This window comes from Rhinatrema bivittatum, chromosome 2 (genome assembly GCF_901001135.1).
Source record: "Rhinatrema bivittatum chromosome 2, aRhiBiv1.1, whole genome shotgun sequence".
Taxonomy (NCBI): domain Eukaryota; kingdom Metazoa; phylum Chordata; class Amphibia; order Gymnophiona; family Rhinatrematidae; genus Rhinatrema; species Rhinatrema bivittatum.
The window spans coordinates 794,032,351-794,056,517 of record NC_042616.1 but is presented as its reverse complement, the minus strand read 5'-3'; the positions used below and the strand labels follow the sequence as shown (position 1 = coordinate 794,056,517).

Below are 24,167 nucleotides of genomic sequence, written 5' to 3'. Positions count from 1 at the left end.
CCCACGCAGTTGATGCCCAGCAGAATCGGCACCAGCTGAATCGATGCCACTGGCACTGGGGACTCATCATTTTCCACTGCAGCAGTGGCAATAAAATGTTTCACTGCTTTATCGTCATTGTAGGCAGCAATGCAAAGAGGCACTGGGGTGCTGGTACATCAGTGTTTGGCACCGCAACAATGACGGATGGTATCAAGAGCATCCATGCATGTGCATCAATGTTGGGCACTGCTGCACCATTGGAAATCATTGTCGGGTGCTGTGCAGTACTGAGCATCGAGTGCCAGTTTATCATTACAGATCGGCAAGCATTAGCTGCTAGTGCACCAAGACATCTCTTGGGCATATTGGCAGATATTCAGCCTCCTCCGCAGAGAATGAAAAGGTCTCCAGAGGATCCCTTTTCTGACAGCTTGTGACCTGGATTCCCTGTCACTGGGGAGCTTCCAGAAGTTATGCTATCCTGAGCTTTCTGAGGTGAAACTTCTCTTATTTGGGGCTATGCCCTATGATGCATAGCCTACGGTCAGTCAAGGAGTTGCTGGAGCAGCTTCTTCCAGGATTCTGGATATGGAGCTGGGCCCTTTAAACCCCTAGCATTTTTCGTTCCAATACTAGTGAACTGCTTTTTTTGAAGGCAGTGTTGCCTTAGTGTTAAGGCCTGGTTTATGGCCATTACAGCCCCACTATCCACAGCTGAGGCTTGGGAGAAGGTCTTCTATGATCTCTCCACCCCTCAACAGTTTGTTCCTCACTATCATGATAGAGTGGAGGGTCTATGAACTACAGCATAACCCACCTAGTACCTGGCTCAAGAGTTTGACAGGATCAGAATATTATTGCTCAGATCCCAGTATCACTACTTTGATATCTCCCATTCGAGGGGAGATGAGAATTATTGCTAAAATCAGAGTAATCAAGAGGAGCATACTCCTTCAAATCTCTCTCTGAAAAATGTTTTTGCAGCTTTTTAGTGTTGGAGAATATACTTCATTCTCTATAAGAGGACCATGGGACATGAGCCAATTTCCTTTGATGACTTGGTCACATGCTGGATGTAAATATGTTATACAAGACCTGCTAAGGAAAAGCTTGAGATGTTTTTCCCACAGCATCTTACTTCCTTCTTAGAGAATGTGACTGTTTTATACCCATTTGTCCTGGAGAGGCTACATCTAAATAGCTGCTTTCTACCTGAACCCATCTGTACTTTTGGAACAGTTTCCTATGCAGAATTCTGGAAAAGAGGCAAGACTAACTAACTTCCAAGCATTCCTTACTCTTGGGGCACCACTTGGAGAGGTGCCTATGAGCAGTTGCCAATCAGGGCAAAGGAAACTTGCACCAGTATTTTGCACAGGTGCTTACTCCAGACATTGCAAGCCATGGATTGCTGCCGCAAGGTGAGGCAGCACACTGTTAGTGAATTTCCTCTACTAGGAATCTTCTCCCTAGAAATTGGAAGGATCATTCTCTTGCGTACGGGGATTATATGTTGAATTCCTGCTGTGGAGAGCATAAATATGTCACTTGATGTTTGTTCAAGACAGGTTATCATTGCTCTCAAGTCATACACTGATCCCTTCAATGTGCATAATTCCATCCACTCCACATCTCGAGCAACAACCTCAGCGCTCAACTACAAGAGACGCTGTCCTTGTGGCTGATTACGTTTTCTAATACAACTTGACCTGGCTTTAAATATTTCCTAACTTGATTTGGAAGCTTGTGTAAGGGGCTCTGCACCCATGTTCTTGGGGTCATCTAGGGATTTTCCTATGTTCCTTCAGTGAAGGGCCGTAAGTGTAAACTTAAAGTCTTTGAAGGTTTGTTTGTCTGACACATTATTCTTTGTCCAGACAGACATTTATTCTACCTTGAGTATCATGAGGCTACTATATTGAAAAATAAACCTTTTTGAGCAGTACCTCTCGAAGCCCTATTAAAAGTGGATGAAGAGTCTGTCCTGATGGTCAAACTGAACCCAAATCTGGAGCCCTCAATAGTCCCTGGTCGGGGAAAATCTGGATTTCCCTATGTGCAAATCCTGTGGTACCACTGGTTCTGTATATTAACAAAGAGATTCCTGGACTTCTGTTTCAGCTTCCTTACCCTAAATTAGAGTCTGGGATTTTGATAAGTTTCTCTTCAAATTTCTCAGTTTACAAGATCCTAGATAAACAGAAAAGAATCCATTGGCTAAGATAGATTCAGTAGCAGCTCCCTCAGTGAACATTGTCAGAGATCTCATCAGGCAGTTAGCAAAACTGGGTTTTAAAAAAGGTTTGGACAAGTTCCTCGGAGGGCGAGTCCATAAACTGCTAGTTGACTTAGGGAATTGCCACTGCTTATTACTGGTATTAGTAGCATGGGATCTCTTTAATGTAAGGCAAATTTTAAAAGCCCTGCACGCAAACAAAGCCGGGAAGTAAGCACACAAGTGGGGCCGGTGCGCACCAAGCAGATTTCATAAGCCACCCGTGTATGCATGTATCTCCCGCTATGCACACAAGTCAAAAGTTTTAAAAGGGGGCATGGGTATATCGGGGAAGAGTAAGAGATGTGCTATACGGGCGCGCACCAGGGTCCCCTGCCGCGTAACTTTACTACTGCTATGAGTGGCATGTAAATAATAAAATAATCTAAGCTAGTCAGCAGGGTTTTAAGGATTGGGGCTAACAGGTGGAAAGGGAGACTATTAAACTAGGGGGGTTGGGAAGGCCTACTCCTTAACTGGGCGAACTGGGAATGAACTGGGAAAACTACCTAAGGTGTCGGCGCGTGTCCCTTATAAAATTCATCCTCTTATACGTTAGATGCAGCGTTTGTTCGCACATCCATGCGCCCATATAAAATTGTGCGCACATTCAGCCTATTTTATACCATGCGCGCATATACATGTTTATGTTATAAAATGGCCACATCCCCAGGCGCAAGCTGGCAAACACCTGTCGGTATTTGCCAGGTACTTGTATCCTGAATTGACCACTGTTGGAAACAAGATACTAGGCTTGATAGATGCTCAGTCTGACCCAGTTTGGCAACTTCTTAATCTTAGGTTGGGGAATTCCCCAGCATTGATCTGTATGGGTTAAGGGCTGCTATTCTATGCCAGTATTGGATTCAGGCTCTTTTAGCTCAGATACCTGAGGTGTAGCTCTGCAGCCCCAGAATCTATCTGGTAATGTATCTCCTATTTCTCCCAGGACAAGCAGGATGGTAGTCCTCACATATGGGTGACATCATCGGATGGAGCCCTATCACGGAACACTTTTGTCAGTTTCTAGAACTTTGACTGGCACACTGAGCATGCCACTAACCCTGCATCCAGCAGAGGTCCCCCTTCAATCTCTTTTTTTCCGCGCAATAGTTGCCTCGCAGTTCTTAGGAGCTCTGAGAGAATTTCTCACAACTTTTTCCTCACTGAACTTTTTCCTCATAATTTTCAAAAATGTTTCCCTGTCCCGAGGTCCCCTCATCGACCGCCATCCTCCAATAACGCCGATAAGGTTTTACCTCGTTCCTTGTGGTTGGTTCCTGGTGGTGCTTCCATCAGTGCCCGACGTCCACACCACCCCTTTTTCTCAAAATGGCGATCAGTTTTCAGAAGTGCCCCGAATGTCTGAGGACTATGTCCATTATGGACCTTCATGACATCTACATCTTATGCTTGGGGCCTTCCCATGACGTCCAACGGTGCAACAGTTGTGCCCAAATGACCCCAAAAGGCCGCCGGGCCTGCTTAGAAAAGATGGAACACCTGTTCAAATCTAAGCGCTCGCCTCAGTCTATGCCGGCCAAGAGGGCACCAAGTCGGAAGCAGTCTTCTTCATCGACTCTGTCGCTATCGACGTCTCAACACCATTGAGACACCAGTGACCGGCCGTCACTGGCATCTTCGCACTCAAAGACATCGACACAGTGCTGGAGACGGACCGGACCGAGCATCAAGAAAAGCACCATCATCAACACCAACGTGAGCCTTCTTCCAATGCCGGCACTGATAAACTTGACATCAACGTTGAGTGAGCCCCCATCTAAGAAGTCCCGGGGAGAGGAGCCCCCATCCTCCTCTGGACCGGGACACAAGGCGTTCCCCACCTGCACTGGTGCCGGGAGCCGAGACTCCACAAATTCCTCTGAACCCTCCGGCAACGTTTATTCAGCCTCCAACCCCGGCTGCTGTGTTGCCAACACCAGCTTTCCAGGAGGAATTAGACCGGATAGTCCAGGAGGCAGTGCTTCAGGCACTTTGTGGATTCCAATCACCACCGGTGCCGACTCCCATGCCGTCGCCTGATCCGGTGCCTACCATGCTGGCCCCACTCCTCGAGTGATTGGATACCCTGATCGGTGCACTTCCATCGGTGCCCGTTCCTTCCGGACCAGTGGCGCCTCTGAAGCCATTGATTCAGATTCCCTTGCCTTCGGACAAAGAAGAGCCTCCACCGATGCCTGAGCTGATTCCAGGACCATCGGTTCTACTTCCACTCCGAAGACCATCGAAAACACCAATACCATCGGTGCCACCACCATCTTCTGTGCTGCTTCCTCCTGTTTCGGTGCCCATCGGTACCACCTCCAGATCCAGCTGGTTTTGGACCTTTCCCCATCTGAAGGCCCGCAGGGTGGAGGAGATCCACCATATGACCCTTGGGGTGATGATTCCTCTGACTCTCAAGACTCCGAGGACCTTTTGTCGGAGCCTTCACCACCTGAAGAACGCGGCCGCTCCCCTCCAGAAGACCTTACATTTGCCAACTTCATAAAAGAGATGTCTGAAACCATCCCTTTTAAACTGCAAATGGAGGAGGATGCCAGGCATAAAATGCTGGAGGTGTTTCAGTTCAAGGATGCCCCCAAGGAGATGATGGCAGTTCCAGTCCACAAAGTTCTCCCTGACCTGTTACACCGTACCTGGGAACACCTTGGTACAGTCCCACCAGTAAACAGGAAAACTGACGCCACGTTCCTGGTTCAGTCAGCTCCAGGTTTTCAAAAAAGCCAGCTACCCCACCACTCTCTGGTAGTTGAGTCCGCACAGAAGAAGGCTAAGAGATCCCAACCTCATTCTTCTGCCCCTCCTGGCAAAGAGCAAAAGTCCTTGGATGCCTTTGGCTGAAGAGTGTTCCAGGGATCTATGCTTATGGCACGTATAGCAGCCTACCAGCTATACATGACACAATACTTGAGGAATCTCGGGAAACAAGTCCAAGACTTCTTTGAGACCCTGCCAGAAGAATTTCAGGAGGGACTGACTACGATCCTCCAAAAAGGCTTTGATGCTGGAAAGCATGAGGTCAGAGCAGCGTATAACATCTTGGAGACTGCCTCCAGAGGCTCAGCAGTGGGAATAAGCACCAGACGCTGGGCATGGCTCAAATCTTCTGACTTACGCCAGGACGTCCAGGACAGGTTGGCAGATCTTCAATGCACAGGAGACAGTCTGTTTGGTGAGAAAATTTAGGAGGCAGTGGCACAACTCAAAGATCACCATGAGACCTTGTGTCAACTGTCCACTGTTCCCTCGGATGTCTCGACTACCACCAAGAGGCCATTTAGACGGGAACCTAGGAGGCTATCCTATTAACCACATAGGTATTACCCTCCTCCGTCCCAGACTCGTTCGACCAGACCCCCTCAGAGAGGTCAGGCTCATCAGCACAGACCCCCAAAGACCCAACCACCTCCTCAGACTGGTCAGGCCTCTGGATTTTGACTCCCTTCTAGAGAGCAGCTGTCAAAAACCCTCTCCAACTATCTTTCCTGTGGGAGGCAGCCTGTGCCACTTTGCTAACAAATGGCACACAATCACCACTGACCATTGGGTCCTTTCGGTAGTGACCCACGGTTACCATCTAAATTTCCTTACATTACCACCAGACTCTCCACCATATCCAGCGTGGAGTCTAACCGACCACACTCCACTTCTCGAGGCAGAACTCTCAATCCTGCAGTTCAATGCCGTGGAACCCGTTCCCCGACTGCAGCGAGGAATAGGATTCTACTCTCGTTATTTTCTAATTCAAAAAAAATCAGGCGGCATATGTCCTATACTGGACCTCCGTGCCCTAAACAAACATCTCCGCAAGGAAAAATTCAGGATGGTTACCTTGGACACCATGCTCCCTCTCCTAGAAAAGGGAGATTGGTTCTCTAGATCTTCAGGAGATGTATTCCCATATAGCCATATCCCCTCCTCATCGAAAATACCTCAGATTCATAGTAGGTCACAGACATTTCCAATACGTAGCATCAGCACCCCGAGTGTTTACGAAGTGCCTGACAGTAGTAGCAGCTTTTCTAAGGCAGCGCAGTATCCATGTCTATCCGTATCTAGATGATTGGCTGCTCAGAGGTCCATCCAAGGACCTCTGAGCAGCCAATCATTGTTTCATTGTTTATTGTTGTTTATATACCGATGACTCAGACTAACCATCTCACCGGTTTACAAATTAGGTACAAGAAATACAATAGTTCATAAAAGAATAACAGCTAAAAATTACATAGAATAAGAATAAAAATCAAAATAGCTGTTAAAACAAAATATAGACTTCTACATAAAACAACTTAGAATTAACTATAACATATAAAATATTACAGTAAAATATTGGTAGCCTTTACAGTAAAATAAAATAAAATAAAATATTGGTAGCCTTTACAGTAAAATAAATTAAAATAAAATAAAAAATAAAAATAAAAATATCGTGCTATTTCTGTTCAATTACTTCAGTCCCTCAGTCTTACCATACACCTGCTACAGTCCTTGGGGTTTCTCATAAACTATCCCAAATCACATCTGATTCCATCACACACCCTCTCGTTCATCCGGAGCAGATCTCAACACTATTCAAGCCAGAGCATTCCTCCCAAAGGACCAAGCACGCACACTGTCAACCTTAGCCAGAGCAGTACAGACTCGCCATACTACTACAGCTCGTCACCTGCTAACCTTGCTAGGACACATGGTTTCTACAGTTCATGTTACCCCAATGACTTGACTAGCCATGAGAGTAACACAATGGACTTTAAAGTCCCAGTGGTCCCAATCACACCAACATTTGTCCCACATTGTCCACGTCACCAGCCAGCTTCGACTCTCACTAGCTTGGTGGATACAGGAGTCCGGTCTTCAGATAGGACTACGTTTTTAACCTCCAAGACCTCAGGTTACATTAACCACAGATGCCTCCAACCTGAGTTGGGGAGCCCATGTCAACAACCTGCAAACCCAGGGAATCTGGACCACAGCAGAAGCAAACCACCAGATAAATTTTCTGGAGCTCAGGGCGATATGGTATGCCCTATTCGCATTTCAGGATTGCCTATCCAACAAGGTAATCCTAATTCAAACAGGCAACCAAGTAGAGATGTGGTACCTCAACAAACAAGGGGGCACAGGAGGCAGCACAGAACTGGGCCTGGGTTCTCTCCCATTCCATGATACTGAGAGCAACCTACCTGGTGGGCGTGGACAATGTGATGGGGGACAATCTCAGCCGGTCCTTTCATCCTCACGAATGGTCCCTAAATCCCACTGTAGCGAACACAATTTTCCACCAGTGGAGCCACCCACACATAGACCTCTTTGCGTCAATTCACAGCCGTAAAGTAGACCAATTCTATTCCTCACCACAGTGAGGAATAGAATTGGGATGCTTTCGCCCACGCGTGGACAATGGGACTTCTATAAGTATACCCTCCGATTCCACTCATCAGCAAGACTCTCGTGAAGTTACGACAAGACCGGGGCACAATGATTCTCATAGCCCCATACTGGCCGCGGCAGGTTTGGTTTCCCATCCTACACAACCTCTCAGTCCAGCAACCGGTTCGCCTGGGCACTGATCCAACTCTAATGCAGAACAACGCACTGTTGCATCATCCGAACCTCCCTGTTTCTGACGGCATGGATGTTGAAAGATTGATTCTGCAATCACTTGACCTTTCTAACGATGTGTCCCAGGTCCTCATAGCTTCACGGAAGCCTTCTACTAGGAAATCTTATCGTTCCAGGTGGAAAAGATTCTCCTTGTGGTGCACGACAAAAGAAATAGATCCCTTTTCCTGCCCCACAACAAGGTTCCTGGACTTTCTCTGGCACCTCTCCGAGTGCATCTAAGTGCCATAGCCGCTTACCACAGGGGTGTAGGAGATGCCCTGATTTCGGCGCAACCCCTGGTACGGTGCTCTGAGAGGCTTACTCCAGCTGAAGCCTCTACTGTGTCCCCAATTGTGTCATGGGACCTCAATGTTTTGCTAGCATGGCTCATGCGACCTCCGTTCGAGCCCCTACACTCCTGCGAACTTAGACATCTCACTTGGAAAGTGATCTTTCTGGTTGCTATAACTTTGGCTCGCAGAGTCAGTGAGCTACAGGCACTGGTAACATACCCACCATATACCAAGTTTCTCCACTATCGTGTGGTACTCCCACTCACCCTAAATTTCTGCCAAAGGTAGTTTCTAATTTCCATTTAAATCAGTTCATAATACTTCCTACCTTTCTTCCAAAACCTCACTCACACCCAGGTGAACAGGCACTGCATTCCTTGGACTGCAAACATGCGCTAGCCTTGTATTTAGACCGCACTGCAGCCCATAGGAGGTCAACCCAACTTTTTATCTCCTTTGACAAAACCAAACTGGGAGTTCCGGTGGGCAAGCAGACCCCTGTCCACCTGACAAGCGGACTGTATTACCTTCTGCTACCAACAAGCAGGCCTTCCACTGCAGGGAAATGTAAAAGCGCATTCGGTCAGAGCCATGGCAACGTCAGTGGCGCACCTCTGTTCTGTACCCATCGCTGACATCTGTAGAACTGCCATATGGAGCTCTCTCCACACCTTTGCAGCTCTTTATTGTCTCGACAAGGCTGGCAGGCAAGATTCCGTCTTTGGCCAGTCTATGCTACATAACTCGTTTCCAGTTTAATAACCCAACATCCTACCTGCGACCCACTGTGAAATTCAGGCTGCCCTCATACTCAACAGCACCCCTGTTATTGTGCCTATTGCACGTCGTTGGGTGCTTTTGGTTCACTCTATTCGGGCATCCTATAGCTCACTATTCACTCATATGTGAGGACTACCATCCTGCTTGTCCTGGGAGAAAGCAGAGTTGCTTACCTGTAACAGGTGTTCTCCCAGGGCAGCCAGTCATCTTACTCATGCAAGGAAATTTTAATAGGAAGGTAGCCCCAAGAGTGACCGCTTCCTGCCTCTTAGCAAGAAAAAATTTTCATCCTAATTGTGTTGATCTGGAAATATCAGGAAACAAAGCAATTTTATATCCAAGGAAAAGATTTTGTCTAAGAAATTGCCATACTGGGTCAGACCAAGGGTCCATCAAGCCCAGCATCCTGTTTCCAATAGTGACCAATCCAGGCTTACAAGTACCTGAAAGTACCTAAAAATTAAGTGTATCCCATGCTACTGATGCTAGTAATAGCAGTGGCTATTTTCTAAATCAACTTGATTAATAGCAGGTAATGGACTTCTTCTCTAAAGAATGTATCCAAACCTTTTTTAAACCCAGCTACATTAACTGCACTAACCACATCTCCTGGCAACAAATTTCAGAGTTTAATTGTGCGTTGAGTGAACAAGAATTTTCTCCAATTAGTTTTAAATGTGCTACATGCTAACTTCATGGAATGCCCCCTAGTCCTAGCCCAAGAGAAAATTTTCATGGTCCAATGTTATCAATTTCAAAGACAAACACGATGAAAAGTGTTGCCTTGCAAGTAACTTCAACTTATAAATCTTGCAAAAATGCTATAAGATCCAAACTATTAGAAATATGTTCAGATTTTACTGGTGCATTGAACACAGGTTCCCCTGTAGATCTAAGAGCTAAATAAAATACTTTAGTAATAGGTGGAACAGATTCTGCTAGAAATTTTAAAATGTCTAAATAAAATGTTGGGGTTTTTTTTTTACATATTTAATGGAGTAATAGGCAGATTTTGCAAAGTTCAAAATTCTCAAATTAGTCTTCCTAGACTGATTTTTCCTGTGTTTCCTGTGAAGATCCTGGCTACAGTGTGGCACTCCTGCCTGCAGGAGCCCTCAGTGGGCCACAGTATGAGCTGCACAGGCGTTGCCTTGAAGGTTCTCTATGACTTAGCACTGCCATGCCTTTTTAAGCCTCACCGGTTATTCCCTGCCTTATCTTGGAATCTCCTTACTCCTTGATTTGGCTGTACATTTTTCCATATCTTGGATTTTGGCCTTCTTGTTCTGTGTATTCCTGTTACTAGTTCTTGTCTTATTTGCTTCTGTTGGTTGTAGTCTTATTTGCGGCCACCTGGTTTCTTTTTGTTTCTTTATTTATTTATTTAACATTTTTTTATACCGAACTTCATGACAAGCTTCATATCAGACCGGTTTACATCATATCAGACCGGTTTACACCGGTTTCTTTGTCCTGTGTCTCCGTCTTGGCTGGTTTGTCTGTATTGTTTGTCTGTCTTTTGTGGGCATCTTGTTCTGTGTGTATCCTGCTATTAGCCTTGCTCTTGTAGATGCCCTTAAGTCCTGGTCCTTGGACCATCCAAATTCTGCCAGTCACCAGAACCCAAGGGCTTAACTCAAGGGGGTGGTAGCTAGTACAGGTGAAGAAGACTCCTTCCTGTCCTTTCCATGCTCCAACCTATCCTATCCCTGAATCCAGTCTACCAGCGGCTCCTGTCTCAGAGATTATCTTTAACCAGTCAGTGTAGCCCTGACATCTCCATCCTAGAATACAACAAATCTTTAGCCTTTACTAAATCTAATGCAACAGGGACACCAGTCCTGTCAACAGTAAGACCTGGGTGAACCCTAAGTTTATCTATAGAGAGAAGGCTAGTGCAGTGGGAGGTACCATTCAAATATATTCCTTTTGTGGAGTCTGGAATGGCCGTCCCCCTAAGATTCTATTTAGGAGCTCTCCAAAGTGAGCTCAGGCAGCAGTCCCTTTATGTTTTCAGAGTGTGTAGAGATGCCAAGAAGTTTAACTTTTGTTGTTTCTGCAGGCCCAGTCAGCAAAAGCAGGCTAGCCCATTCTGTGGATCCTGACCAGGGTCGGGAGGGCATTCTCCTTCCAGTATACAACTTGTCTGGTGGAGATTTTTCCTCTGGGTCTACTTTAAGGAATTTTTGAGATTTTTATTAGGAATCTCACTGGACACCTGGACTTTTCCTGCCCCCGGGGATTGGGGAACCCTGTGTGTAGGCATCCCAGAGATAGGAAAGATATACCCCTGAAGAAGTGATGACCTGCTGTGAGGAGGGGATTCTACTATTTTGGTTCCGTTCCTTTTGGGGGAAAGAATATTTTTTGCAAGAAGATCCAGGAGGAAGTTTGGCTGCCCCTTCCTTCCTGTTTGAAGCAGGAGAACATCTTGTTTCCTCAGAGGATTCCTTATCAAGAATCCTGCAAGAAAGTACTAAAAAGACTGTAAAATAATAGAAGATCCAGAAGATCTAACCATGAGTAAAGGAAACAAAATCATTGGAAGCACCCATCTGGTGTTTACCACCCTGGGGAGAGAGAGGATTCAACTCTGTGCTATTAGACTGTTTTTGCAAGTTATCAGTTTTGGTAGGGGTTTTTCCCAACTTAAAAGATCCTGTCCATCTGGGAACTCCACTTAATCCAAGAGAATGAGAGTTCAAATGGGCTTGTACCTATGTCATAGAACTGTCCATTCTAAACATTGTAAATCCACAATAGCAGACCATAATGTCTCCAGAGTTATTTCTGCCTGTTTGACTGGGAGGGGGCTATTAAACAAACCTAGAGCATCTTGCACTACCAATAATTTAGGATCTTCTATCATCCTATTTGCTCCAATTTCAGCTGTATCTTCTTCAACTGGAAGGGAGGGTTAAGCTACTTTGGACATAGTCCCCCATTTCTCAAGATCCAGAAAAGGTACCCCTCCCAGAGCGAGGAAGAATGAGAATCAAGACTCAGAGTCAGAAGTCTCCCTTACAGTGGTGGTCCCCCCATCAAATTCATTAGGCCTTGTATCTGCGTCTGTAGCAGATACAAGGATAGGTTACCTTGGTTACCAGTCTACCTTGGATAGGTTTGTGAACTACAAACCTATCCAAGGTAGACTGAATCTTGAGGGGGTGATACAGGAATTGATGGCACTGCCCGAACACTTACTTTTTCTGTTTTTTTGATCCTCAAAGCCAGAATAATCGCTCACCCAAGAATTCTAAAAAAAAAAAAGCTACTTAAACTGCAAAAATAAGAGGAACTATTAGATGGTCAGTTCTTTTTGGCACTCCCCAAGAGGCTGAGGGACTGAGCATGCCCCTTTGGTGTATTCCAACACCTGTGTGCCAATCACCGCAGCTCTTTATGCAGCTGTGCTCAGCACAATTGGATGATGTCATGTGGAAGGTAGGCCCGACATTACCAACCAGCTGGTAAATGACTGTTTGCTTCAACAGGTGCTTGGAGGTTCCCACTCCTCAATGTGTGGAGCTATCCCCAAACTCCCTCTCTAGCCTTAGCTCTAATTGAGCCCTTCCACTGTCTTGGAATCTCAGCAAAGTACTTGTCCAGTGGTTAGGAGCTCTTTAATGAAAGATGGTAATCCAGGTACAAAGGGAGCCAAAAATGCATCCACGAATTTCATTAAGGATTCGCAAGAAATGATAATTTTTTTGGAGAACATTCAAGAGGATATAAGTGACTTATTTTTAGTCACTTTAGACGTGGAGTCCCTGTATACATCAATCCCACAGAATGAGATGATGGAGATTGCGATGACTTACTTTGAATTGAGGGTCCGTCCACAACGGATACCCTCAGAATTTTTGGAATCTTTATTAAGAATTGCATTAACTAAAAATTATTTTGCATTTGAAAAAAACTTTTTCCAACAAATCTGTGGCACCGCAATGGGTGCCACCATGGCACCAGACTTGGCAAACCTGTACATGGGGGATTTTGAGCAAAAATGGATTAATGAGAATCAACCTTTTTTTCAAAATATTTTTGTGTGGCGCAGATACATAGACGATATTTTGATACTGTGGCGTGGAACAAGGGAGAATTTTGATGCGTTTCTAATTTGGTTGAATGCCCGCAATACTAATTTACATTTTACAGCTTCCATTCAGACCAACAGTATCAATTTTTTGGATATAACTATAAAGAAGACCTCTGATGGATTCAAAACCTCGGTCTATCGAAAACCGGTCAGTAGTAACACTTTTTTGCACTTCAATAGTGCTCACCCTCGAAATTTAAAAGAGAATTTACCTATGGGACAATTTTTTAGAATCCGCCGGTTGTGTTCCTCTCAGGATGATTTCATCAGTCAAGCGAGAATCCTAAGCGATCGTTTCTTGAGGCGGGGATATTCAAAAAGATGTGTGAAAAGAGCCTTCCTTCGTGCAAAACATACCAATAGGGATTGGCTTTTTTTACCCAAAAATGAACAAACAGACGAATTGATCACATGTGTTGTGCCTTTCTCACAGGACAAGCAGGATGGTAGTCCTCACAAATGGGTGACATCGAGGATGGAGCCCTGTACGGAAAACTTTTCTGTCAAAGTTTCAACAAGCTTTGACTGACACTAGCACACTGGGTGCACTGAGCATGCCCAGCCTGCAATTATCCCTGTGAGCCACAGGTGTCTCCCTCAGTCTTCTTTTTTCCGCTCTGCAGTCAGCATAGCGGTTGGAGCTCTGTGAGGATTTTTTAACTAATTACCTCATGGAAACACTTAACTTTTCACTTCAAAAAACACTTTTCCCTGCACAGGTCTCCCTCCGCGTACGTTTTTACGACGCTCGGTGAGTACTAACATCCTGCTGTCCTGTGAGAACACCTGTTACATCAGGTAAGCAACATTTGCTTTCTCTTCGATGGCATCCCCTTTTAAACAACTGATTTATCAAAACTGGCAAATTTTACAATGTTACGGGGAGTTTGAATCATTACCCAGATTCTCACATACACAAGAGGATCCAATTTGAAAGATCAACTTGTACACTCCGATTCAACTATCCGGCCTATTGAACAGAATACTGGGTCACATGCAGCCTGTGGGACTTGCTCCGTATGTGCAAACATGCTGGAGACTACAGCTATTGAATTTGACAATCCCCCCATTATGATCCAACTCAGGCAGAATACTACGTGTAAATCTATGGGTGTCATCTACATAATACAATGTACCTGCAAGATGACATATGTTGGGAAAACTACAAGGCAACTTCGGACTCGAATCATCGAGCACCGCTCGAGTCTAGCAACACAACGGATGACTGCACCCATAGTATCCCATTGCTTAGAAAAAGGACACATTTTTGTAGATTTAAAAGTTTGTGTATTAGAGCAAATTCGGCCACACTGGCGTGGAGGTGATTTGAATCAAAAACTTTTGAGAGCGGAACAAAGATGGATTCATCTTTTAGATACCCTCCACCCCAGAGGATTAAATGCCGAGCTTGAACTGAATGTGTTTCTGTGAACACTAACTTGATACTGACGTCATACCTAGAGATGACGTGTAAGTGACGGATTGGACCACACTAACATTTAAGCTTGCGTCTGACGCAAAGATGGTCTCTGTTCCCTTTGTTGAAAGAAGTTGCGAGACGATGTTCGTCCATTTTGAAGGTCTGACTGCACGCCGACCCGAGATAAGTAAAAATTTTTAATATATTGCTTGAAGGATATATAGTGGATAACAGTCTGTAACATTATATTAATATAGGTATCGATTTAACGGAGAAAGATTGCCTACGATAAGAATTCGATTTAACAGAGAAGAGCTCTATTCAAATCTTACATAATATAAGATAACAAGTGCTACTGTATTGCAGTGAAGATAAAAATTTTTTATAAACATGCAAAATTGAAAAAATTGAAAAAATATACACAGAAAAAGACTGCCGCAGATGATTAGAGGTCCGGGCGGCTCTCCTGTCAAACACTAAGAGAATACGCTGACAGGCTTGATGATGCGGCTATGCAATTTAAAAGAAACATAATATCGTTAGATATATCCTTGTGGTGAGACGGCGATTCAGAGAATTATATTGTGACATTTCCTTTTACATTGGTATTGAATTTTAAAATGGCCATGCATGCGCCGCGCATATTTTCAAAGGGGCCCTGTTATATGCAGAAGTGTTAGGGCCAGAGAAAGGGGAGGGGCGGGACTGGAGGCAGCCGGTACAATAGCCATTTGCTGCTGTGCCGGGGAAGCGTGCGCCGGCAGCCTGCCGGTGTGCGCAAGTTGCTACTGCTCCTGAAGAGGAGCAAAAGGTAAAATAAAAAATTTGGGGTTAGATAGGATAGGGATAAGGGGGTGTGGAGAAGAGGGGAAGAGGGAGGAAGGTCAGTTAAGTGGGTTGAAATGTTCCATCCTAGTCTGTTCCTTAATTTTGTACACTGTAGTTCCTATTGAATGTAAAGCTTATTGCTGTGTTATTGTTTATTGTAAACCGAGGTGATGTTTTTAACGTGCCGCGGTATATAAAAAAAATCACTAAACAAATAAATAAATAAATAATAAATAAATAATTGGTGTGGACTGGGAGAGGCCCAATCTCATCGCCACATGTACTTTCACAAAATTAGCCCCCCCCACCCCGTGCATGCCACCCACACAAGCGCATGGCCCACGGATTTTACAACATGCGCGCACATGTTATAAAATTAGTGCATCCATGTGCACGTGCCAGGAAGCGCGCACCTTTTAAAATCTACCCCTAAGAGTATTAAGGATCTTTGCCAACTGTGAGGAAAGCTGTTTTAAGTTAGATTTTATGCAATTTTATCTTTTTTGAGATGCGGCGATCAGAATTGTACACAGTATTCAAGGTGCGGTCTCACCATGCGCTCGATAGAGAAAGTACAGAGAAGGGCAACCAAAATGATAAAGGGAATGGAACAGCTCCCCTATGAGGAAAGACTAAAGAAGTTAGGTCTGTTCAAGCTTGGAGAAAAGATGGCTGAGGGGGGATATGATAGAGGTGTTTAAAATCATGAGAGGTGTAGAATGGGTAAATGTGACTTGGTTATTTACTCTTTTGGATAATAGAAGGACTAGGGGGCACTCTGAAGTTAGCATGTAGCACATTTAAAACTAATTGGAGAAAGTTCTTTTTCCGGCGCGCGCACATGGATGCACTAATTTTATAACATGCGCGCGCATGTTGTAAAATCCGTGGGCCGTGCGCATGTGTGGGTGGCATGCACCGGGGGGGGGGGGGGGGGGGCTAATTTTGTTTTATTCACCATTCCCTTTCAAGTAATTCCCAACATTGTTTGCTTTTTTGACTGCCGCAGCAAAATGAACCGACGATTTCAATGTCTTATCCACTATGATACCTAGATCTCTTTCTTGGGTGGTAGCTCCTAATATGGAACCTAACATTGTGTATCTATAGTATGGGTTATTTTTCCCTATAAGCATCACTTTGCACTTATCCACATTAAATTTCATCTGCCGTTTAGATGCCCAATTTTCCAGTCTCACAATGTCTTCCTGCAATTTATCACAATCCGCTTGTGATTCAACTACTTTGAATAATTTTGATCATTTGTAAATTTGATTACCTCACTCGTTGTATTCCTTTCCAGATCATTTATAAATATATTGAAAAGCATGGGTCCCAATACAGATCCCTGAGGCATTCCACTGCCCGCTCCCCTCCTCTGAGAAAATGTGTCCATTTAATCCTACTCTGTTTCCTGTCTTTTAGCCAGTTTGTAATCCACGAAAGGACATTGCCACCTATCCCATGTCTTTTTACTTTTCCTAGAAGCCTCTTATGAAGTACTTTGTCAAATGCCTTCTGAAAATCCAAATACACTACATCTACCGGTTTATCTTTATCTACAAGTTTATTAACGCCTTCAAAAAGGTGAAGCAGATTTGTGAGACAAGATTTGGGTAAAGCCATGCTGACTTTGTTCCATTAAACCATGTCTTTCTACATTGTTCTGTGATTTTGATATTTAAAACACTTTCCACTATTTTTCCTGGCACTGAAGTCAGGCTCGCTGGTCTGTAGTTTCCCAGATCGCCCCTGGAGCCCTTTTTAAATATTGGGGTTATATTAGCTATCCTCCAGTCTTCAGGTACAGTGGATGATATTAATGATAGGTTACAAATTTTTACTAATAGATCTGAAATTTCATATTTTAGTTAATTCAGAACCCTGGGGTGTATACCATCCAGTCCAGGTGATTTACTACGCTTCAGTTTGTCAATCAGGCATACCACATCTTCAAGGTTCACCGTGATTTGATTCAGTCCATCTGAATCATTACCCATGAAAACCACCTCCGGAACGGGTATCTCCCCAACATCCTCTTCAGTAAACACCGAAGCAAAGAAATCGTTTAATCTTTCCGCCCCTCTAATCTTTTTCCCCTCTAACGGTCCAACTGACTCACTCGCAGGATTTCTGCTTCGGATATATTTTTAAAGGTTTTTACTGTGAGTTTTTGCCTCTAAGGCCAACTTCTTTTCAAATTCTCTCTTAGCCTGTCTTATCAATGTTTTACATTTAACTTGCCAGCGCTTATGCTTTATCCTATTTTCTTCTGTTGGATCCTTCTTCCAATTTTTGAATGAAGATCTTTTGGCTAAAATAGCTTTTTTCACCTCCCCTTTTAACCATGCCGGTAATCGTTTTACCTTCCTTTCACCCTTCTTAATGTGTGGAATACATCTGGACTGTACTTCTAGGATGGTATTTTTTAACAATGACAACGCCTCTTGTACACTTTGTAGCTGCTCCTTTCAGTTTTTTTTCTATTTCTCTCATTTTATCAAAGTTTCCCTTTTGAAAGTTTAGCACTAGAGTCATGGATTTGCTTACTGTCCCCCTTCCAGTCATTAATTCAAATTTGATCATATTATGATCACTATTGCCAAGCGGTCCCACCACCGTTATCTCTCTCACCAAATCCTGTGCTCCACTGAGAATTAGATCTAAAATTGCTCCCTCTCTAGTCTGTTCCTGAACCAATTACTCCATAAAACTGTCATTTATTCCATCCAGGAACTTTATCTCTCTAGCACAGTGGTTCTCAACCCTGTCCTGGGGACCCCCCCAGCCAGTCGGGTTTTCAGGATATCCACAATGAATATGCATGAGAGAAAATTTGCATGTTATGGAGGCAGTGTATGCAAATTTTCTCTCATGCATATTCATTGTGGATATCCTGAAAACTCGACTGGCTGGGGGGGTCCCCAGGACAGGGTTGAGAACCACTGCTCCAGCCCTAATTCCCCTCCACCCCACCACCAATGTAGAGAGCAGCGCCGGATCTGCATTCATGTGATGAACATACAGCTCAATTAGGAGTAGCAACTGCTGCAATAAGCAGGCCACACCCCTGCCCCATACTCTTACCCACCCCTGTTTTTTTTTGGTTTTTTTTTTGGAGATGGCAGTCCTCCATCCTTCCGCTCCGTGAAGGTGGAACACCAACCACTGGCATCCCGCTCCGTGAATGCCTCTGTGGCTACTGCCGCTCCGTACAGTGTTTTGCTGCCTCCTTTTTATTCACGTCCTCTAGACTTGATGGAGCCACAGTGTTTATACCACGCCCCTTTGAAGTCCTTCACAGTTTTAGACTTCACCACTTCCTCCGGAAGGGCATTCCAGGCATCCACCACCCTTTCCATGAAGAACTGCTTCCTGACATTGGTTCTTAGTCTTCCTCCCTGGAGCCTCAGCTCGTGACCCCTGGTTCTGCTGATTTTTTTCTGACGGAAAAGGTTTGTCGTAGTCTTTGGATCATTAAAGTTTTTCAAGTATCTGAAAGTCTGAATCATATCACCCCTGCTCCTCCTTTCCTCCAGGGAGTACATATTTAGATTCTTCAATCTCTCCTCGTATGTCATCCGATGAAGACCCTCCACCTTCCTGATCGCCCTTCTCTGTACCGCTTCCATCTTATCTTTGTCTCTTTGTAGATACGGTCTCCAGAACTGAACACAGTACTCCAGGTGAGGCCTCACCAAGGACCTGTACAAGGGGATAATCACTTCCCTTTTCTTACTCGATATTCCTCTCTCTATGCAGCCCAGCATTCTTCAGGCTTTTGCTATCGCCTTGTCGCATTATTTCGCAGACTTCATACCATTAGACACTATCACCCCAAGGTCTCTCTCCTGCTCCGTGCACATCAGCCTTCCCCCCCCCCCCCCCCCCACCATCGAATACAGTTCATTTGGATTTCCACTCCCCATATGCATGACTTTGCACTTCTTAGCATTGAATCTCAGCTGCCATATCTTCGACCACTCTTCCAGTTTCCTTAAATCCCATCTCATTCTCTCCACTCCTTCCAGCGTGTCCACACTGTTGCAGATCTTAGTGTCATCCGCAAAAAGACAAACCTTACCTTCTATCCCGTCCGCAATGTCGCTCACAAAGATATTGAACAGGACCAGTCCCAACACAGATCCTTGCGGTACACCACTTAAAACCGCTCTCTCTTCAGAGAAAGTTCCATTTACCATCACACATTGTCTTCTGTCCATCAACCAGTTTGCAATCCAGGCCACCACCTTGGTATTCACTCCTAAGCCTCTCATTTTATTCACCAGTCTCCTGTGCGGGACTGTATCAAAAGCTTTGCTGAAATCCAAGTAGGTGACATCGAGTGCTCTTCCTTGATCCAATTCCTTGGTTACCCAGTCAAAAAAATCAATCAGATTTGTCTGACAGGATCTTCCCCTGGTGAATCCATGCTGCCTCTGGTCCATCAATTCTTCCGACTGTAGATAGTTCACTATTCTCTCTTTCAACAGTGACTCCATTACTTTTCCCACCACCGAAGTGAGGCTAACCGGTCTGTAGTTACCAGCCTCCTCTCTGTTCCCACTCTTGTGTAGCGGGACCACCACCGCTCTTCTCCAATCACTCGGCACCACTCCCGTTTCTAGGGATCTATTGAACAGGTCACACAGCGGACCCACCAGCACATCTCTGAGCTCCCTCAGTATCCTTGGATGAATCTCATCAGGCCCCATGGCTTTGTCCACTTTCAGATTCTTTAGCTCTTCCCATACATTTTCTACTGTAAAAGGATTTTCATCTATACCACTTCCCTCCAGTTTTTTGTTGTGTAGAGATGGTCCTTCTCCCGGGTCTTCTTTAGTGAACACAGAGCTGAAGTATTCGTTTAATATTTCTGCCATTTCTTCGTCTCTCTCAACACATTGATCATTTCCACCTTTCAATTTCACTATACCACTTTGGACTTTTCTCTTTTCGCTGATGTATCTGAAAAATGTTTTGTCACCATTTATCTCCTTGGCAATCCTCTCTTCCGCTTGACTTTTTGCTGACTTGATTAATTTCTTTGTCTCCCTCAGTTGAATCAAATATTCTTCTTTGTGCTCCTCCCTTTGGGATCTTTTATATTTCTTGAATGCTGTTCTTTTAGCTTTAATTTTGTCAGCCACCTCCTTTGAGAACCAGATAGGTTTCAATTTTTTTTTGCTTTTCTTTACATTTCTAACATATAGAGTAGTTGCCTTGGTGATTGCTCCTTTTAGAAAGGTCCACTGCTGATCCACATCTCTCTCGTTCTCCCATCCCTTTAGTTCTTCCTCTAGGTACTTCCCCATTTCCTCAAAGTCCGTGTTTTTGAACTGTAAAACTCGGGTGCTTCTTTTCCATATTCTTTTAGTGATATTAAACCATACCGTTTGATGATCACTGGTGCTGAGGTGGGTGCCCACCTGGACATCAGAGACATTATCTCCATTAGTGAGCACTAAGTCGAGTATAGTTCCTTCTCTCGTGGGTTCCATTACCATTTGTTTGAACAAAGTTACTTGCATGGCATCCACTATCGCTCTACTATTTTTAGATTCTGCAGATGGGATTTTCCAGTCTACATCTGGCATATTAAAGTCACCAACGATCACCACTTCTCCCTTCTTACCTATCTTATAGATGTCTTCAACCAGATCTCTGTCCAGCTCTTCCTTTTGGTTTGGAGGCCTGTAAACCACTCCAATATAAATGGACACTCCGTCATCTTTCTTTAGGTCGACCCATAGTGCTTCTTCCTTGCCCCAACTTCCTTGCAGCTCAGATGCTTGGATATTGTTTCTGACATAAAGAGCCACACCTCCCCCTTTTCTATCCACTCTGTCCTTCCTTAACAAGTTATAGCCTGGTATTGCTGTATCCCAATCATGAGATTCTGTTAACCCATGTCTCTGTGATAGCAACAATGTCCAATTTTGCCTCCGTCATTAGGGCCTGCAGATCTGGGATTTTATTTCCCAAAGTATGAGCATTTGTCGTCATAGCTTTCCAGGTTCTCTCTTTAAAGTTATTGCTTTTCCTGGACTCCTTATGAGACTTTAGTTGAGATTTGTTATTCACTTCACTCTTTCCTTTTGCAGTTGTGCCACTGATGACCGAGTTATCCATCTCAATTAGCTTTTTCTTTTGGTTATGGATCTTGAAATTCTTCATACAGTGGGTTTTTTCTCTCTTTTCTGGTAACACTTCAATGTTTTTCTCAAGAACTTCTTCAGTTTTTAATATAGAGAAGACTTTTTGTTCATTTTGCATTTGGTACAGTGTGTGTCTCCTCATCACAGGTCTAATTCTACAAGAGCCCACTGTAATCCTGGTTTTTAATGAATTCCTTAATGACCTGTTTGAGTGGGGGGGTATACTTGTTGGCTGCCCATCTGTCAAGATTGGGCGACTGTGGGTCGCCTATTGTATCTCTATTTCTTGATTCCTGGTTTTTCTGTGGTATTGGGGAATTATTTTCTGAGTAATGCAATGTGGGTGTAATTCTTGTAATTGAAGCTAATTGAGCTTTAACCTCAGTCAGCTCCTTTTTCAAGGAAGAGAGTTGTGCACAAATTGGGCAAGCTCTAAGTTTCCAGATGCTTTCTCTGAGAATAAAGGCTCCACAGCAGTTACATTGAATAGTCCTCATTTTGGTAAATTTTTTGATTCGTATTTCCTTTACTGTTAACAATTTACTAATTTATCTTGCTGCTAATGTTAAGTTAGGCAGTCTTTATTAGAAAACAAACCCCAGGGGTGGATGGGTAGAGGGGGAGGGTGGGAGGGAGTCAAACAGTTTAACCTGGGACAAGCTGGACAAGAAATGGGACAAGCTGGACAAGAAATGAAAACACAGACAGGAATTATTCACAGTAGCCCTCCACAATACTTATAAGTAATAAGCAAGAATACTTAGCCACAATGAGAATTCAGTTCCACAAGAGAAATCAGCTCCACCCTGTGCACTGGCAACAATGGTTCTCCTGCTTCTCTAAGTTTACCTCCCCCAAATTCTGAGACCCACCCAATCCAGTTGGATCAGGTCACTTCAAATAAATGCAAAGTAACACTGACACTTTTAGCCTGTATACTTTGCAGCTGCTCATTTTGGAAAACAATTCACAACACACAGACTATTGAAAAATTTCCCCTCAATGGATATACATTTATGAAGCACAGAAGATAAAGCTTATGGATACAAATTCAATAGAAATGTATGTTAAAATATATGTATCATGAATATTGTCATTTTCATTTCTCAAATGGATGAAAATAAATGTTAACAAATGAAAAAAAATATATAAGGTCATACTTTTCATTGGACTAACTTAAACATTTCTTGACTAGCTTTCGGGAGCTAATACTTTCTTCCCAAAAGCTAGTCATGAAATGAATTGTTAGTCCAATAACAAGTTGTCACCTTAAATATATATTTTTTTGTTTGTCTGGTTTTTTTTTGGGGGGGGGGGGGGGGGTTTATTAACATTTATTTCTGTACATTCAAGTGGGCTAACAAAGCAGCTAAACTATTTCTCATAATGTCATTGTAGAGAACTATAGGCAAGAAACACAAAAATCTTTATTTGCCATGTGCAAAAATAAAACATTTAAATATATTAGAACAAATTGCTTAGCTTGGAGCTACTTTTTTGCCATATATGCTCATGCAGTATATAATATAGATATCTTCAAGTATTTGGGATATCACATAGCTTGAATTCTCTTTCATGCTCTTTCATGTTATAAAGGATGCTGTAGAAGGCCTGGCTAATAGTGGAAAATATTGTGCTTTTTGTTGTGGAAAAAAGAAAGTAATTTTGTATTCTCTCAACAGTAAAGAGATAATTGTCTTGAGTAGTTCCTTTTTAAAGTACTGATGGTTCAATATGGTAAATATTCTTTGTTTGGCAGGGATATCGCTGCTAGAAATGTGCTGGTTTCTTCCACTGATTGTGTGAAATTAGGAGACTTTGGTTTGTCCCGATACATGGAAGACAGCACGTATTATAAAGGTAAAAAAGTATCTTTCCTAATAGCCCTTTTTGGACTTTTTAAAGGATTTGCTTAACCTGGAATTCTTGGCATCTCTCATGTCTTTAATGCAACATGCACAAACTGTTTCTAACTTTTGTGTTCACTTCCCTAGGTAAATGTCTTCTTTTAAACTGTATTCCTTTCAGGATAGTGTTCTATAGCCTACTGTTTGTTTGTCACTTGTTCCTTATGTTGTAAATTTTGTTCAGTAATATAATTCTTATAATCATCAAGATTTCCTATAGATTTACAGTATTATGTGAATTGATAGCATTTTATAAATATTATCTCTTCCTTTTTTTGTCTCTATTTTTCCCACTTCAATAATCGAATTCTCAAAACCTCATGTCCATAAGTACCATTCCCTTCTCCAGGAACTGGCAGGATAGCCAGTCCTCATAAGTGGGTGATGTCATCCATCAGAACCTGGACAGATCTTGTAGTAAAAAAAACTTACACAGTGTTCTTTTCAGCTGTATTGAGTGTGTGCAGGATGTCCCGCATCATCGTACTCATCATCATATAAGTGCCCCTTCAGTTCCTTTTTTTCTGCAGTTTTCAATGTCTTCAACTGTTCACAGTTTGTTTGTTTTTTGTTGTTTGTTTTTTTTAAGAAATTTTCTTGTGGTGGTCTTCGTTCAGTCATCTTCTGTTAATGCTGATTCCAATAGAAAGCCTAAATAAATTTTTCTTTGTTTACAAGTTTTCTTTATTTTTTGTGGCTGCAAGCATAAGTGATTTTAATGCATCAGCGGCATTGGTCAGAATGTTCTTATTTTTTGTGTTTCTAAAAGATTGTATTTAATTTTGCTTAGGTTTTTTTTT

General features: G+C 43.4%; 1 protein-coding gene across 23 annotated transcripts in view; it reads left to right on the top strand.

The window, feature by feature from the left end:
- PTK2 (protein tyrosine kinase 2) overlaps nt 1–24,167 on the top strand; it is a 1,447,287-nt gene that overhangs the window by 1,000,853 nt on the left and 422,267 nt on the right. For all 23 annotated transcript variants that reach the window (XM_029592091.1, XM_029592099.1, XM_029592089.1 and 20 more), the window contains one exon: nt 23,220–23,320. In XM_029592091.1, the coding sequence (XP_029447951.1) occupies nt 23,220–23,320 (101 nt within the window). The remainder of the gene's footprint in view (nt 1–23,219; nt 23,321–24,167) is intronic.